This window comes from Felis catus, chromosome D3 (genome assembly GCF_018350175.1).
Source record: "Felis catus isolate Fca126 chromosome D3, F.catus_Fca126_mat1.0, whole genome shotgun sequence".
NCBI classification, from domain to species: Eukaryota; Metazoa; Chordata; class Mammalia; order Carnivora; family Felidae; genus Felis; species Felis catus.
Window position 1 is genome coordinate 65,973,434 of NC_058379.1, and position 16,814 is coordinate 65,990,247.

The 16,814-nt window shown below is 46.8% G+C and overlaps 2 protein-coding genes across 7 annotated transcripts in view; both read left to right on the plus strand.

The window, feature by feature from the left end:
• Positions 1–5,456, plus strand: part of SLC14A2 (solute carrier family 14 member 2) — a 500,849-nt gene extending 495,393 nt beyond the window's left edge. For all 5 annotated transcript variants that reach the window (XM_023241947.2, XM_045042185.1, XM_045042187.1 and 2 more), the window contains 2 exons: positions 840–889; positions 4,373–5,456. In XM_023241947.2, the coding sequence (XP_023097715.2) occupies positions 840–889; positions 4,373–4,573 (251 nt within the window). In that variant the 3' untranslated portion in view covers positions 4,574–5,456. The remainder of the gene's footprint in view (positions 1–839; positions 890–4,372) is intronic.
• A 9,132-nt stretch (positions 5,457–14,588) lies between these two features.
• Positions 14,589–16,814, plus strand: part of SLC14A1 (solute carrier family 14 member 1) — a 53,459-nt gene continuing 51,233 nt past the window's right edge. Inside the window, exon 1 of one of the 2 annotated variants that reach the window (XM_045042188.1) lies at positions 14,589–14,824. The gene's annotated coding sequence lies outside the window, so the exon portion shown is untranslated. The remainder of the gene's footprint in view (positions 14,825–16,814) is intronic. The other variant, XM_045042190.1, reaches the window with a different exon arrangement.

The window sequence follows — 16,814 nt, forward strand, 5'->3', positions numbered from 1 at the left end:
TGTGATGGCTACTCTCCTGGCTGGTGATTGGAGCCAACCGACAGAGCGACCCTTACTCAAATTAATCTTTATGCATAGAATTGGGTGATTTACCTCAGATACGGAGATTAAGCACCCAAATACTCATCATTAGGACCTTCCAATAATGCTTACGCCAGAGGAATGCTGAAGGATGTGGTCACATGGCTACCAGCCAGGTGCTCAGTGACTCTCTAATAAAGATTTGCTGTTGTTAATATCCTGAGGACAATTGAGATGCTTTCGGTTGAGAAATTGAGAGTTTGGAAGCAAAGCCCAATTACACTTGCTCGTTTTCACAGAGCGTCACCTCTTACCGGCACGTGGCTCTTCCCAGTGGCCAGCCTGGCCGCACCCCCTGTAGGCAGAGCCAGGAAGACAAGGCAGTGGGCATATTTGGTCTTCCTCAAGCTTAGAGAATGCTGTTCCTCCCTGGAAACCCGTATTACATTAATAACTCGCGGTGAAATATTCCAGCGGGGAGCTCTGGGATCCACTTACCTTGGCTGTATAGTAAAATTTTCATGTACGGTTTATGCTGCTAAATGTTCCTTTGCTAGAATGCAAGGTGGTGGGACCCAAGAGAACCATAATCACTCCATTCTGGCCCTTTTTTAACAAAGTTCATCTGCTGTCTTAGCTGTACCAGCATTTGCCTGGAATTTAACACATTTCAGGGCTGTCAACTAATAGAAACATAATTCAAGTTTTATTTTAATCTGAGAGATAGCATTTGTGGCATAAAATGTCTGGGGAGATAATATGTAGACTAAGCTTGAGGCACCGTCAGTCACTGGACTGTTTCTTGGTTCTTTTCCCAGCACTGTTTGCGGCCTACCTGGGTGCTGCGCTGGCTAACGTGCTGTCCGTGGTGAGTCAGCGTCGGCTAAGAACGTGCCACAACGCCCTTCCCCCGTTCTTTCAGCTCCCCACAGCCAATGCAAGCCTGTCCTCCGGGGACCCTTCCCCAACTCATCCTTCTCATCTCAAATCACACCGCTTGCCTCAGCACCTGCTAGACAGAAGGAGCTGGGTCTCTAAAGGTTCAATGTCAACCACCGGTCAAACAGACCCCATTGTCAGGGGGCCAGTGGAGCTTGTTATAGAAGGACAATTTGAAGAACACTATCTTGTAACTCGAATTCTTTCGGCTGCATCATCCCCTAGAACTAGTTTTAAATCTTTATTATTTAATTTTTTTTGTATGTTTATAGATCAACTGCCCAACTAACTTATGGGCCAGGGTACATCTCTGTTCATCCGTTGGCAACTAGGAGTTGAGGGGGTCATGAGGGAAGTCTCCAAGGAAGACAGGGAACCAAGCCCCAGCAATACCTGAGAGAAGCCAGCGCTGGTGGCTATGTGCACATGCACCAGTCCAAGAATCCCTTCCTTGTCTGAGCCCTAGTGTGAGGTGGTGTCTGAGACAGGAGAAGCCGCATGGCCAGCCCCAGCCCCCACGTACACTGGGTAGGGCCCCCGGTCCGGCACAGAGTGTTCAGGGCTCAGCCCGCAGTTGATGCCTCCCCCTTTTATTTATTTATTTTTTTTTAATTTTTTTTTCAACGTTTATTTATTTTTGGGACAGAGAGAGACAGAGCATGAACGGGCAAGGGGCAGAGAGAGAGGGAGACACAGAATCGGAAACAGGCCCCAGGCTCTGAGCCATCAGCCCAGAGCCCGACGCGGGGCTCGAACTCACAGACCGCGAGATCGTGACCTGGCTGAAGTCGGACGCTTAACCGACTGTGCCACCCAGGCGCCCCAATGCCTCCCCCTTTTAAATAAGGGTTCAAGGGCACATTTGATAAAAGCAACCAGGAAAAGTCCCAGTGGTCCTGAAGGTAGGGATGAAGGTGGGCATTTTACTCACACCTGCACAAATCCCTTCCTCACCCTTAGGGAAATTGGGCAGGTTGAACTTAGCATAGGAAGGAATTTTCTAGGCAATAGAACCCACCTTCCCTGATACCATCCTATGTCTCCCAGTGGGCTAAATCCTCCTCTGGGCTCTGGTGAATCTTGTACACGCCTCTGCTATGACACTTGACGTACAGTATGGTGACGAGCCTCATACATATTCTTCCTTTTCCAACTTCAGCCCATGTGCTCCTTCAGAACAGGGGCCCGGCTGTATTCTAGTCTTTATCCATAGTACCTATCACAATACCCAGCCCATAATAGGTGCTCAAGAAATGATGAATGAATAAAAGCCTAAGATAGCAAGCCTGCACCATGGGGAATCTAAGAGCTGGGGCTGATTGGTCAGCCATCAGAAGAATGGGCGGGTAACTAGAGCATGGAGTATGGTCTCTGCGGCTCCTTTGCTCTCCAGGCTTTCCCATCATTCTTGTACCCAACCTTCCACCTGACTGTCCAGCCAGTGAATATGTGTCACGTGCCTTCCCTGGGCAAGGTACTGGAAGGGATGCAAACAGGAGGCTTTTGTTTCTGATCACAGGCATTTAGAGGATGACTGGCCCTTTTCCTCTGCGGGCAAAGAAGTTAGAGGCAATACCATTCCATTTAGACTTTTTTTGAACTCGAGTTTACTTTCTGTGTGCCTACTCTGTTTAGGACACTATGCTGAACACTCTCAGGGAGACAAAAAAGGGCAGGCTATTTACTCCCGTGGAAGGAATGTCCAATCTGCTTGAAGAACAATATAAAAATGTCAAGTGACATTTACGAGCCCCTTCACACCCTCCACAGACAGAACACTTGGGAGCTGCACTCCTCTGCTTCCTCACTGGCACTCATACACGCAGCCCTGTCTTCCACGTGCCCCCCCCCACTTGACAATCATGACCACTGTTTACTGAGTGCTGAGGGCTGTTTACTGAGTCCTTAATATGCACTAGGCATTAACTGTCTGAGTGGACACTGTTATCCCTACTTTACTATTGAGGAAATAGGTTTCAGACAGATGAAATAACTTTAACAAGGTGGTTGGAGCTGAGATGTGGGTCTGAGATGTGAACTCCAGACCTACTTCCTTTCCCACTGTGGGGTTCCAGAGGGTTCTTCCCAAAACACACTATGTAGTGTGAGCAGGGCTTTGGAGAGACTTGTTGGGTAGAATTCATTACTCGTGGGTATTTTTACAGCCATGGTTCTGGCTGCTGTAGTCCTTCTCCAAGTCTCACCCAGCAGTGCCATCTTTGAGCAGCACATTACCAGCATTATTATCCCCGTGGTGTTTTCTGAGGTCTTTGCTGCTTATAAGGAAATGAGGTTGGGTGTGGGGGAACATGATTTGGTCAGCCTTATAGTTGAGTCTGCAGACTCCTTATCACCAAGCTCTCCACTCAAGTGATCTCAAGGAAGAGTGAGAGGTGTATTAAAAAGCTGCAGGGCATGGGCCGCCTGGGTGGCTCATCGGCTAAGTGTCCAACTTTGGCTCAGGTCATGATCTCACAGTTTGGTTCACGAGTTCGAGCCCCACATTGGGCTCTCTGCTGTAGCACAGAGCCCACCTTGGATCATCCTCTGTCTCCCACTCTCTCTCTCTCTGCCCCTCACTGGTCTGTCTCTGCCCCTTGCCACTCTCTCTCTCTGCCCCTCACTGCTCTCTCTCTCTCTCTCAAAAATAAATAAACATTTTGTTTTGAAAAGCCTCAGGGCATCCTAAGGAAGAAAAAATAGCTCAACACCATGAGAAGGAGAGCTGGGAATGGGGGAGCCCTTGAGAATAGAAGCAGCTACCCTCCACCCCCAACCCCTAGGACTAGGACATTACATCTCTGCCTCTCTCCAGATGTCTGTTCTATCTCCCTGTGTCTGTGGTGGGTTTCTTCTGCTGCACACAGCCCCCTAGCGGCCACCCAGCACTGGTTGGCTCTCCAGTCCTTTCAGACCAAGAGCCCAGTCTCTCTTAGTTCAAATTCTCAAAAGAGGGATTCAACTCCCAGGCCATCTGCCTGTGGAAGTCGCATTGCTGGAGTCCAATCAGCTGTGACCAAAGAGATAAAGATCGTGAGCTACAAAATGGCTGCCAATGCCACTCCTTCAACAGGGGCTATGGGAGAGGCAGGCAATGGTCAGTTCCTAGAGTTGAAGGTATAACCTAGCCAGACAGCCCAAGGCAAAACATGACTTCTACATAAAGCCATATTGTAATAGGGTTCCAATGGCTGCATTTTGGAGAATGTGCATCCACCTGTTACAATTCAGGCAGACAGCACTGACATGCTTTTATTTATATTGGTCAAGAAGTATTATTCCTCTCAATACCCACAAAGCATCCCGTCCTCTACCCAGGGCTGTAGGGGAGTGTTAAGGGCTGATGAAACAGGCCAAAGCATCTGATATAATCAAGGCTTCTCTTGTGTGTCTCTTTTCTGCCCCTGCCCAGTTTGGACTGCCACCATGCACCTGGCCCTTTTGCCTCTCAGCACTCACCTTCCTGCTCCTGACGACCAACAACCCTGCCATCTACAAGCTTCCACTCAGCAAAGTTACCTACCCAGAGGCCAATCGCATCTACTACCTATCCCAGGAGAAAAACAGAAGAGCATCAACCATAACAAAGTACCAGGCCTATGATGTCTCCTAGGCTGCCTTTTCCAAAACATGTCACTGTGTACTCAGCCTTCATCAGGTCATCCAGGTCCCCAGGCTGAAGGCCACACAAACTCCCTTTCTGTCTGTTCTGTGATTCTTTCCCCAAGCAAGCCTACACCTTAGTTTTTCCCCACATAGGGAAATACGTGTCTAGTCACCATTTAGGAACCTCTCTGTTCTAAGATGTACAACATTTATCAAAGATACCGTTAGTTTAGACTTCATACTCACAAATCATACCATAAGAGCTCCCTTTGAAGGGAATTTGCCCTCTTCTGCAAAATAAGCCATATCCCTAAAGAGAACTCATCAAGAAGGGGACAGGGATTGGTGGCATGAGCCTCCAACTCAGTCATTTTATGGAGCCATGCACAGTTCCAGGAAACATGCATCAGCCTGGAAGGCGATAGGATGGTTTGGCCCTAGCTCTGCCCCTAGGGAGCCCCTGCCATCTGGAGTGAACGCATCCCTGCTCTCAGCCTTGAATTCTTACTGGTTTCATGACAGGGAGGGATTCAGTCCCTCCCACCTCGGAAGTGTTGATTCTTCTCTCTCTCCCGTAAACTGATGAAATCAGTGTGACCATCAAGTAATTACTTTGAGTCAAGTAATAGATGGAGGGCTTACCTGGAGAAGAGGCAGGAAATTTTTAATGTTCTGAGATTTGTTCTTGAGTCACAAGAAGATGTTCTCCAGATTTGGGGTTAGGAACTTAAATTCACTGGAAATGCCAATGTGCCTTCCTTTACATAACAGAAATATTTCTGGAAATGTCATAAGATGAAAACTGATCTTTTTCAACATTCAAATCATGTTTTAAACAAATGTTTTTTTCTTTAGTAGTATTCATAAACATGCTGTCATTAAACGGTTAAGTTCACAAGATGGTATCGGGATTTTCTTAAAATGGGGCGCACTTACGCTGTTCACACATTGCCCATCTGAGGGGTTTTCCATGGTCAAGCATGTGTCTGACAAGGGATGGGATGGGTAACAAATCATCAAAAGAGGGTTTGATTTGCATACAAAGGGAATTATACAGAAATGACTGTGGTCTTCTATTTCTGTTTGAGTAGAAATACAGGCTGTTAGCAACACATCTCACTTTCAAGTGAATGGTGTTTTAGTCTTGCACCCCTAAATTACAAACCCAGCCCCTCTTGCATGGTCAGTAACTCTTGTTATTTAATCTTTTTATGGCATTGAGCCCCTAACCCTCAGGAGCCCTTTGTGAGAAGGCATGTGGCTCAGCACCCCCCACCCCTCCCCTGCAGGACAGGGATAAACCATCAGAGCACTTGGTAGGACACCCTTCCCCCATCTTACACATTCTAGTTTAGCATGATGGGGTGAGGATACAAGATGGGGGAAAGAAGGCAAGGGGGAGGGGACAGATCCTCTATAAATGCAGCTTTAAGAAAGACTTACATTTGGCCAAAATCCATTATTTGGAAAAAGCCGGTGTCTGTATTTATCTTTTCTTTTCTCTGTCTGCCCTGAGATCCCAGCCATTTTCTGCCACCCCAAGAGCACTGGTCTGCCTATTTCTCTACCAGATCATATCTAGCCATTATGACTTCTCCAGGAAAATGGAACACTTCCCACTGGAAGCAAATCCCGCACATGGGAAAGGGGAATGAGTCACATTCCAGAGGCTACCTCTGAGTTTGGGATCACACCTTGCGGCCAAGAAGGTCTCAAGCTGTATTTTAATGACCATGGAGTTGTGGCTCTCTGAAGATCAGGCATCCAGGAATTTCCCCAGACGGTTGTTTCTGCTCACAGCTCACTCAGCTACCCCAAAACCTCTACGTGATGACATCGAACCATTAAAATAGCACTTTTCGTGCATTTTCCACCAAAGTGTTATAATCTGGGTTTATTAGAACAGGAAACCCTCCATGTGCATACCATTCTGCTTAGTGACCACTAACAAATCCCCTCAGCTGTTCTAAGTATTTCAATATCCTCATCTATAAAGTAAATTGAGTTGGCCCAGGATACCAAGCAAGGTGGAAATGGATGGGATAAAAGAACTCAATGTATGAAAATATATGATGGCCACAGGATTTCAGCATCTCAATTAGGCATCAACAAAGAGAGGGAATCAGGTCCCACCAGTTCCAACACAACCAGCCAGTTGTGCAAATGAGTGCATCAATCCCATCACACCAATGGCTTGAAGTCAGCTTCAAGGGGAGGGGAGTATTTCCCGCAGCAAACTATAAATCTGGACCTTTTTTCCCCAGACAGACAGCTTACCAGCACACCACCACCAGGCCAGTTTGGTGGGAAGAAAGAGGACAGTGGTAGGGCTCCAGACCCGAGGCTCAGAGACTAAGCCAATGTATTCAATTCTGTGATGCCACATAGATGCCATTCCACATACAGGAGGCATCTGCAAGGATAACAATCATGTTCCCAGGCATTAACAAAAGCTCAGAAGATTTACCCACAGAGTCTGACACTGAAAACACACCAGGTGGAAGTATCCAACTAGGAACAAATCCAGGAAATGTTGCAAGGGACACAGGAAGTGCAAGGTGATCAAATACCTTGGTAGCGTTTGTTGTTCATTGGGACCGAAGGGGGGAAAATAGAACAAATGTAACTGTAACAACCAAAAGTGGAATATTAAATGATTGGCAAGGGGAGAGGTAGACAAAAGAGATAGGAGCGCCTGTTTGAGTACTTGGCTTGTACAGAAATTGGTATGTTTAAAAATTCCACAAAGAATAAAATAGTGATAAGAGCAACCACCATGAGAACAAAAGTAGAATTAGAATTTTTGAACTAAAATAAAATTCTTTTTCCAATGGAAAACAGCAAAGAAAGAAAAAATTCCTCCCCCCCCCCAAAAAAGACAATAAGAACAACAACAAAACCCAGAAAGTAGAAATCAGTCATAATATGACAGCAATTGAGCAAAATAAAAAAATGTTAACTATTAAATTTACCACTGAAAGACAGAGACCCTTCAGTTGCACTTTTGAGAAAAGACTTCACCATTTGCTTTTCTCAAGAAAAACATTTAAAACAGAAAGACATAAGGGCGCCTGGGTGTCTCAGTCGGTATTCTCTCACTCCTTCTCTCTCTCTCTGCCCATCCCCTGCTCATGTGCGTGAGCACTCTCTCTCTCTCAAAATAAATGAACTTAAAAAATTAAAACAAGAGACATGAATGTTTAAATACAAAAAAAATCAAATAAATAAATAAATAAACGTGGACCAAAAGAAAAGTTTAGGGCATCAACCATAATACCTTGAAAAAGTGAAATTGAAGGCAAAAAAGTTAAAAAACAGAGAATGATCTGCATCATGAATCATCAGGAAAATGCAAATCAAAACCACGATGAGATATCAGTTCACCCGCCAGAATGTCTAGTATCAAAAAGACAGGAAACAGTAAGTGCTGGTAAGGAGGTGGGGAAAAGGGAACCCTCATGCCCTGTTGGTGGGAATGCAAACTGGTGCAGCCTCTGTGGGAGACAGTATGGAGGCTCCTCAAAAAAATGAAAAATAAAACTATCCTATGATCCAGCAATCCCACTTCTGGGTATCTACCCAAAGAATACAAAAAAAACTAACTCGAAAAGATATCTGCACCCTTATGTTCATTTCACCATTATTTACAAAGCTGAGACATAGCAACAACCTAAGTGTCCATCGATAAATGAATGAATAAAGAAAATGTGGAATGGATATACAGTGAAATATTATTCAGCTATAAAAAACAATGAGATCAGGGTGCCTGGGTGGCTCAGTCAGTTAAGCATCTGATTCTTGATGTCGGCTCACGTTATGATCTCATGGTTGGTAAGATCAAGCCCCATGCTGAGCTCTGCTCTGACAGTGCAGAGCCTGCTTGGGATTCTCTCTCTCTCCCTCTCCCTCTCTGCCCCTCCCCTGCTTGTGCGCATATGTGAGCTTGCTTTCTCTCTCTCTCTCAAAATAAATAAACATTAAAAAAAAAGAATGATGTCTTGTCATTTGTGACAACATGGATGGATGCTGAGGGTGTTATGCTAAGTGAAATAAGTCAGATAGAGAAAGACAAATACCATATGATCTCATTTATATGTGGAATCCAAAAATAAATATATTTTTTTTAAGTAAGTTCAGGGGCACCTGGGTGGCTCAGTCAGTTAAGCGTCCAACTTTGGCTCAGGTCATGATCTCATGGTCCATGAGTTCGAGCCCCACTGTCTGTGCTGACAGCTCAGATCCTGGAGCCTGTTTCAGATTCTGTGTCTTCCTCTCTCTCTGCCCCTCTCCTGCTCATGCTCTGTCTTTCTCAAAAATAAACATTTAAAAAAAAGCAAGCTCATAGAGACAGAACAAATTGGTGATGGCCAGAGGTGAAAGGTGGGAAGTGGGAGAAATGAGTAAATTGTTTTTGTTTAGTTTAAATAAATTTAAAAAAAAACAAAGAATGATGTAAAAAGGAATAGGAGAAGAGTGAAGAGTACATAATTATCATAAACAAATTATCATAAACACATATGTGCATAAACAATCAACCTTAAATACATCAAGCAGCAATTGACTACACTTCAGGGAGAAATAAATAAATCAATAATTGTAGCTTTTACCAAAACCTCAGAAATTGATATATCAAAAGAACAAAAGGTGAACAGAGTTTACAGACATATAACAAGAGGATTGATAAGTGTGAGCTATTATTTACATGTAGGATTATCAACCCTCCCAGTCAACATCCCCCCTCCAAAAATCCAAACAGAGGACACACATTTTCCTTAAGCACCCATAGAACATCTGCAACACAGACCATGTATTTATTGCACCATAAAACAAGCATGGGATCCTCATAAAACACTGGTAGGAAGTGGCTGGTGCAGCACTTGGAGAGCAGGTCCTCAGTATTTAGTGGCATTAGATGAATGGATAAAGAAGAAGTGATATATATATATATATATGTATACACAATGGAATACTACTCGGCAATGAAAAAGAATGAAATCTTGCCATTTGCAACAACGTAGATGCAACTGGAGGGTATTACACTAAGTAAAATAAGTCAGTAAAGAAAGACAGATATCATATGATTTCACTTGTATGTGGCATTTGAGAAACTTCACAGAAGACCATGGGGGAAGGGAAGGGGCAAAAAGCATCACAGAGAGGGAGACAAACCATAAGAGACACTTAAATACAGAGAACAAATTGAGAGTTGTTGAGGGGGGAGGAGGGAAAATGGGTGATGGGCACTGAGGAGGGCACTTGTTGGGATGAGCACTGGATGTTGTGTTTAAGCGATGAATCACTGGAATCTACTCCCTAAGCCAAAAGCACACTGTTTGCACTGTGTGTTAGCCAACTTGACAATACATTATACTCAATTAAAAAAAGTCTATCCACCCTCTGTGACCTAGAAACTCCCCTCCAGAGTGTGTTCTCAGGGAAAAGTTCTCAGGGAAAGTACCCCCGCTCCCACATGGACCACGAGGCAGGCTCTTCATCACGGCATTGACTGGGGTGGGAGAGCTGGAGAAGGCAGAGGCTAAGCAGAGTGGGGCGTGTGTTCAGTCCCCACAGCGGGTAGATGCCCAGGACCACAGACAGAGCAATGTCAACAGATCTTAAAAACCCGGTGCTGGGCTAAAACTAAATATGTGACATTTCAGGTCAAATGGGTGGCTCAGTCGGTTGAGTGCAGACTCTTGATTTTGGCTCAGATCATGAGCTGGGTGTTGTGGGAATGAGCCCTACATCAGGCTCCACACTGGGCATGGAGCTCCCTTGAGATTCTCTCTCTCCCCCACTCTGCCTCTCCCCCTCTCTCCCCCATCACTCACATACCCTCTCTCTCTAAAATAAAATAAACAAAAAAAAAACAAATATGGCATTTATTATCAATATCATTTGCATAAATAAAAATGCATGTACACCAAACAACAATAGACTGTTTGTAAGCACTCACACAAGCAAAAAAGAGAAATGATAGTGGAGTATACAAATGAAAAAAAATATACACTTTCATACACTCAAGAAGAATGAAGATAGGCACCTCTCCTGGGCCAATGAAGATAACATGCAGGAACTAAGCCACATGGGTAACTCAGCTCTGCTAGAAAAAATCTGAACTGGGGCTTAGCATGTGCTCTGCTCAGCCTGTCAGAACCTCTGACAGTTTCCCAGTGACCCCAGAATTGGGGCAGGGTCGGTCTGCAAAGCCCCAAGGTGCTCCATTCTGTCTGCACCAACACTTGAAAGCGTTTATACATATTTTATAACTTAAAATATGTATTTTTAATATATTAAATATAATTTTTATATATTAAAATAATTCTGTGCTTTGCCTCCAAATTACAGGAACATTGTAATCCCGAGCGTAACAACAGTAATGAACACGTTATGCATTTCTGCTTTGGAATGTTTTAGAATCTCAGATAAAATGTGGAAAGAAAGGGAAATTTTGTTGTTACAGAGATTGCAAAAAGGTGGGACAGAAAAGACATTCCTGAGAATGAAAGCGGTGGCGTGGAGGCTATCAGCTGGGCTCACAAAGAGTGGGGATCCCCGAGATGATAAACTCACAAAACCTCCCACAGTCATCAAACCTAATTGGTGAGTCAACCAGGAGGTTAGGTGTGGAAAGTTCCCAGCTCTGAAGTCAAATGGACCTGGTTTTGAATCCAGCCCTTCTCTGTTCCTTACTGGCTGGGACTAACCTACACAATGAGAATGGTTCCTGTCCAAGAGCAGTGTTGGTGTAGAGGCTAAATAAGAACTCCTGGAATGTAACTAGTCCATGCCAGAATCCATCAGTGTGGGATGCAGATAGAGGAGCTCACACTCTTACCTTCCATTCTTATCCCGATTCCTTGAGTCCGAGTGACCAGAAATGCCCAGGAAAGTCTGGACATCTTCTCGTTGGTTTTCTTTAAAATGCGGTGTTCAGGGGGCGCCTGGGTGGCTCAGTCGGTTGAGCGTCCGACTTCAGCTCAGGTCACGATCTCACGGTCTGTGAGTTCGAGCCCCGCGTCGGGCTCTGGGCTGATGGCTCAGAGCCTGGAGCCTGCTTCCATTCTGTGTCTCCCCCTCTCTCTGCCCCCTCCCCCGTTCATGCTCTGTCTCTCTCTGTCTCAAAAATAAATAAAACTTTAAAAAAAATTTTTTTTAAATGCGGTGTTCAGGCCAGAGGGGCCATATCAGAACCTTTTCTTAGCTTCAAGGTGCTAAGGAAAGGACTGGCTGGACACTGGACATAGCTCAGGTGTGACCCAAGTGGGGTACTTTAAGATTGTTCCCTCATTTCACCATTTGGACTGTCCTCCTTCCTTCCTCTCCTACCTTACTTGTTTTAGGAAAACTTTCTCAAAATGAACTCCCTGAGACGCCCTATTTCCTTAATCCCTCAAGGTCACTACCGTGGAGGGTACTGCACAGTTGTTCTTTGTTTCAATTATGTGGGTCTTTTCTCCAAATAGACTGTAAGTCCTATGAGGATAGTGGTTCTAATATAAACACCCACACATATAACACACACACACACACACACACACACACACACACTTATTCATATGCACACATACATGCACACGTGTTCACACATAGATACATAATACCACACACTACCACAGGAGTACGTACATACACATGTGCATGAGCAAAGAGACACAACTGCCTACGTACGTATACACATGCATTTATGCATTCAGACATATATCCCACATACTAATATACTCACAAATGTAAGTACATCTATATATACACACATGCAATTGGTTTTGGGTTTCGTGTCTTTTCTTCAGAGAACTAGCCACTGATAGGCACATATTGGCCCTGGGAAATGATTGATTAATAGAAACACCTCCTCTCCCCGCTCTGTCTCCCTCTACAGAGCCCACTCGCTCATTCCGGCTGGATCTTGTGATCTGTTTCACACATAGAACCACATACACATAATGGACACACAGAATCTCAGGCGGGCCAGCTACCTGAATCTTGCCTCCGAAACTCCTTCCCAACATCTACTCCCTGCATAGTCCTCAGAGAAGGAACTCTGCAGAATGGTACACACCATCTGACCAGAAGTATATCATCATTTGATGGGTAATAACTTCAAGCCTCCACAAATGTTTTTTCTACCATCCTTTCCTTATAGAGTCTCCAGGGTTTAGACCCAAATCATGTAATGGTCTTGGGTGAGGCAGGTAGATGGTAGACCAGTAGCTCTCAAGCTTGAACACACATCAGGTTCACCTACAGTACTTGTTAAACAGTGCTGGGTCCAACCCCCAGAGTGTCTGATACAACAGGTCTGGGACCAGACCTGAGAATGTGCATTTCTAACAAGCTCCCATGTGATGCTGTTGTTGATCCAGGGACCACACTTTGAAAACCACTGGTGTAGACTCAGAAATAGGATGCTGCCTCTGGTCATCCCTTTCCCTTGCTTTGCAGGTTATAATGCCCTGGTTTGCAAACTCTTGTGCATAGAAGAATCATCTACAGTAGTCATTAAAACACAGATCCCTGGCTCTCAACCCTGAAGATTTTGATTTAGTGGATTTGGGTGGTAGCAAAAATCTGAACTTCTAGCAACTCTCAGATCATACAGATGCTGCTGGGTCAAGGTCTAGATTTTGAGATCCTCGCGTAATGGTGCTTAGCCCCGACTGGATGAGAATCACCTGATTCTGAGGCCCAGGTCCCACCCCAGACCACTTAAGTCAGCAGGGGCCTGGGAACAGGTATTTTTTTAAAGCTCCTGGTGCAATTCCACTGTGCATCCAGGGTTGAAAACAACTACAGTGTCTGTGTCCAACCTGTCTCCAATCAGAATCATTTCTAGAGGCTGTTAAGCCCTCACCATCCTCAGTTCCCAGAGGGTTTTGGTAAGAAGCAGTAGGTCCAGCAAGGGTGCAGCGAGAAGCCCTGGGTGCCTGGAGGTAGGAGGGGTATGTGCGAGAGGCACAGAGAATCCTCAGAAGTGATGTGTGCCTCTTCCTCAGTGTTGTTGGGGCCCAGCCCTGCACCCCAAAAGAGACTAGATTTTTTAAAAAAATGAAACCACTAAACAGGAAACATCTGGCCCAGGAGGCTGAGCAGACAAGCAAGGTTTTGCATTGGCCCCGGAAACCTGCAAAGCACGCAGCCTAGGCCCTGGAAAGGAAGCAGCGGGGTCAGCAGCACCTCTGCTCACAATGCTGCTCTAGGCAGGGGGGTCTCCCTGGTGCTGCCACACGGGCAGCGGCTGGTCGGGGCGGAGAGGCGTGCTAAGTGTGCTGTGTGAGCGTGCAGGTGTGCTGTGTGAGCAGGTATGGGCATGGGGTCCAGGGCTGCCCCCGCCCCACCCAGGGTGGGGATAGAAAGTGGGAGGGGTTGGAAGGTAGGGCCCAGCAGCTGCTGCCGCAGGTGGACAAACAGGTGAGGAGGTGGCAGGATAGAAAAGGCGCTCTCTGGAGACCTGCATGCAGAAAGCCGAAGCCAGGGAGACATTTGAAGCAAGAGATAAAGAAGATGGAGAAAAAGCAGAACACAAAGAAATATGGGAGAGCAGGTGCTGGGTGGCCAGGTGGTCCCACAACAGGAAGCCGGCAAACAACAGGCAGGTTTGGGTGGAGGTCTGAGGCTCCTCCCCTCGGCAGGTGGGGCCAGGATGGGACAGAGGCAGAGGTAGTTCCCACTCCTTTCCCCAGCACTTGCTTCTCAAGGAGTCAGTCTGAGTCAGGAGGATCCACCGCTGGAGACCAAGTGTCACCTGTAGTGTGGCCTGAGCAGCTGCGGGTGGAGCTGAACAAACCAGGCAGCAGAGAATTTAAAAATCCTGGTGGCCAGACCGACGCCAACAGGATGTTGGGGTGGGGGGACAGGCAGGAGTAGTTTTCAGAGCTCCCCAAAGGGTGCAGCCAAGGACAGACGCCCCTGCAGTGGAGGTAGAGAGGGACGCTCAGGGCCCCCAGTGCTGGGCGGCAAGCCAGCGCCCTTGAGGATAGTAAGTACAGGGAAGCTGCAGCGGGAAGATTCTCTGAAGACTTATTAGATGGGAGGAACCGCAGGCAGCATTGTTTTGTCAAAGGAAGGTGTCCCCATCCCCAGGGTCAGAGTTGGCAATTCTTAACCTCTGGAGCTGGACACATTTCAGCTGTGCTCCTGGCCCCACAAAGGATTACATTCGGCCCGTCTGATTGCTGAACGGAGAGAGACACTGACCCGCAGCTAGTTTCCGGCAGCCGGGGTGCAGAGCTCCACAGAGAACACAGGACCCAAGATTGAGGTGAGGACCTGGGGGGGAAGGAAGGGGAGCCCAGGGCCGGGGTGGGAGGACCCAGTGAGATTCCTGGGCTGCCGGCTTCCCATTCTCCTGGGTCCCCACCTTGGCTCTTTGGCCTTGGCTCCAGGACCTCAACAGGAACAGACTGAGCCCCTTGTGGAGAGGGGTGGGGACGCGTCCATCCTTGGGCCTCAGCCTCTCCCCTGGGTGCAGGCAGAGAGTGGCAGATACAGTTGCCCTGGAGCAAACCTAACTATACACAGCACTCCCCCCTCCCCCGGCACTATCTCCTACCCCCTGGTCCTGCCTTCTTCCCTCGCCTCCACAGACCACCGGGTCCCCTGACAGGCAGGTTATTTGCAAGTTAAAGGGATGTACTGTCTGTCCTGTTTCCGGGCCCCTGGACCAGGGCTAGCCTTCTGGGAGCCATGCAGTTACATGGGCCTCACGTCTGGTTTAATGCTCTTCTACCGCTATCTCAAAAATCTTAATACTTTTTGCACTGGACCCTGTGGATTATGTAGCTGGCTCTGCACTGGGCTCTTGCTGGAGACTGGCGCTCTCTCTCCCATGGCAACAGCATCAAAGCTCCTCCTCTGCTTTTCTAATTCCTCCCTCCCCTGTGACAGCAGAAGACAGCAACATGAGCTCCATATACACAAAGGGACCTCACAAAGAGAAGGCACGTACCCAAGGGAAGAGGGAAACCCAGAGAGAGGTGGCATCTGCCATTCTGAAGCCCCAGCATACCCAGGCTCCACGGTGCAGGGTCTGGAACAAGCCAGGAAGACACCCAGTGACGTGATCTGGCATAAATTTCTTAGTAGCCTCCATACTCTTTAAGCAAGCTATAATTTTAATATCAAATGTGAGATTGACCATGGGACTCAACACCTAATTTTATGGAGTCTGCTATTGCTAGTTTCATCGGGATGAGTTCATACTCATACTTCCTCAACGAGGCGGCAAATTCTGAGGCCAGGGACCTCATCTCATAATTATGTGGACACAACAGTCTTGGGTTCAAGTACATGGCTGGGCGCAGGGTTTCCTTGCAGCTTGATTCGCTTGTTTGGGCTCATAGGACTGTTATCTGAAGGAAGGAAGGCGCTGGGAGGGCTTCCGTGGGGAGAGGGAAACAGTATCTGAGTGTTAAGGGTGAGGGCTGGGTGTCTGCAGAGCCAATTCCAGTCCCAGCCCTGCTGCTGGCCATGTTCTCTGCGTGACTCTGCATCGAGCCATCTCTCTGCCAGCCTCCATCTCCTCACCTACGAAATGGGAGTAATAGTGGAAGCCGCCTTCTAGGTTTGTCACGAGGTCCAAAGGAACTACACCGTGACCCCTCCTGCACTTGAATGTGCACCCAGATCTCCTGAGGGTCTTATGTAAATGCCAGCTGTGTGTCAGTAAGTCGCAGGTGGGTCTGAGCTGCTGAAATTTGCAAGTGCCCGAGTGATGCTGATGCTTCTGATCTCCCAGCCAAATTTTATGGTGACATTGTGTGGTCCCCAGTTAAGCAGCACTGCATCACTGGGGAAACTTGATAGAAATGCAGATTCTCAGGTGCCACCGGACCTACTGACTCAGAGACTCTGAGGGTGGGCATGGCCAAACCATATGAACAAGCCTTCCAGATGCTTCTGCTGCAGGTGGATTTGAGAACTCTTCAGCTCAGCACGGTACCTACTTTTCAATCACACGAGTACCGACATAAGTACCTGTTAGGTACATAAAAGTGTGCTCAGTGATGTGGTAGGAGCAAAGACCCTGGAACCCTCCTGGTCTCTACCTGCTTAGAATTTAGCTCGCTGGGCACCAGCTGTTGTGTATATAAGAATGGGGGGAGGAGGTAGGTTGGGGGTATGCTTATGGGAAATGCAGATTTAAGGTTTGTCTACCATAAGAGATTTTTTTTCACCCCCAAGAGATTTTGATTCAGTAAGTCTAGATTTTTAAAATAGAACCCCGGCGTTTTCTGACCCTTATTCTGTAA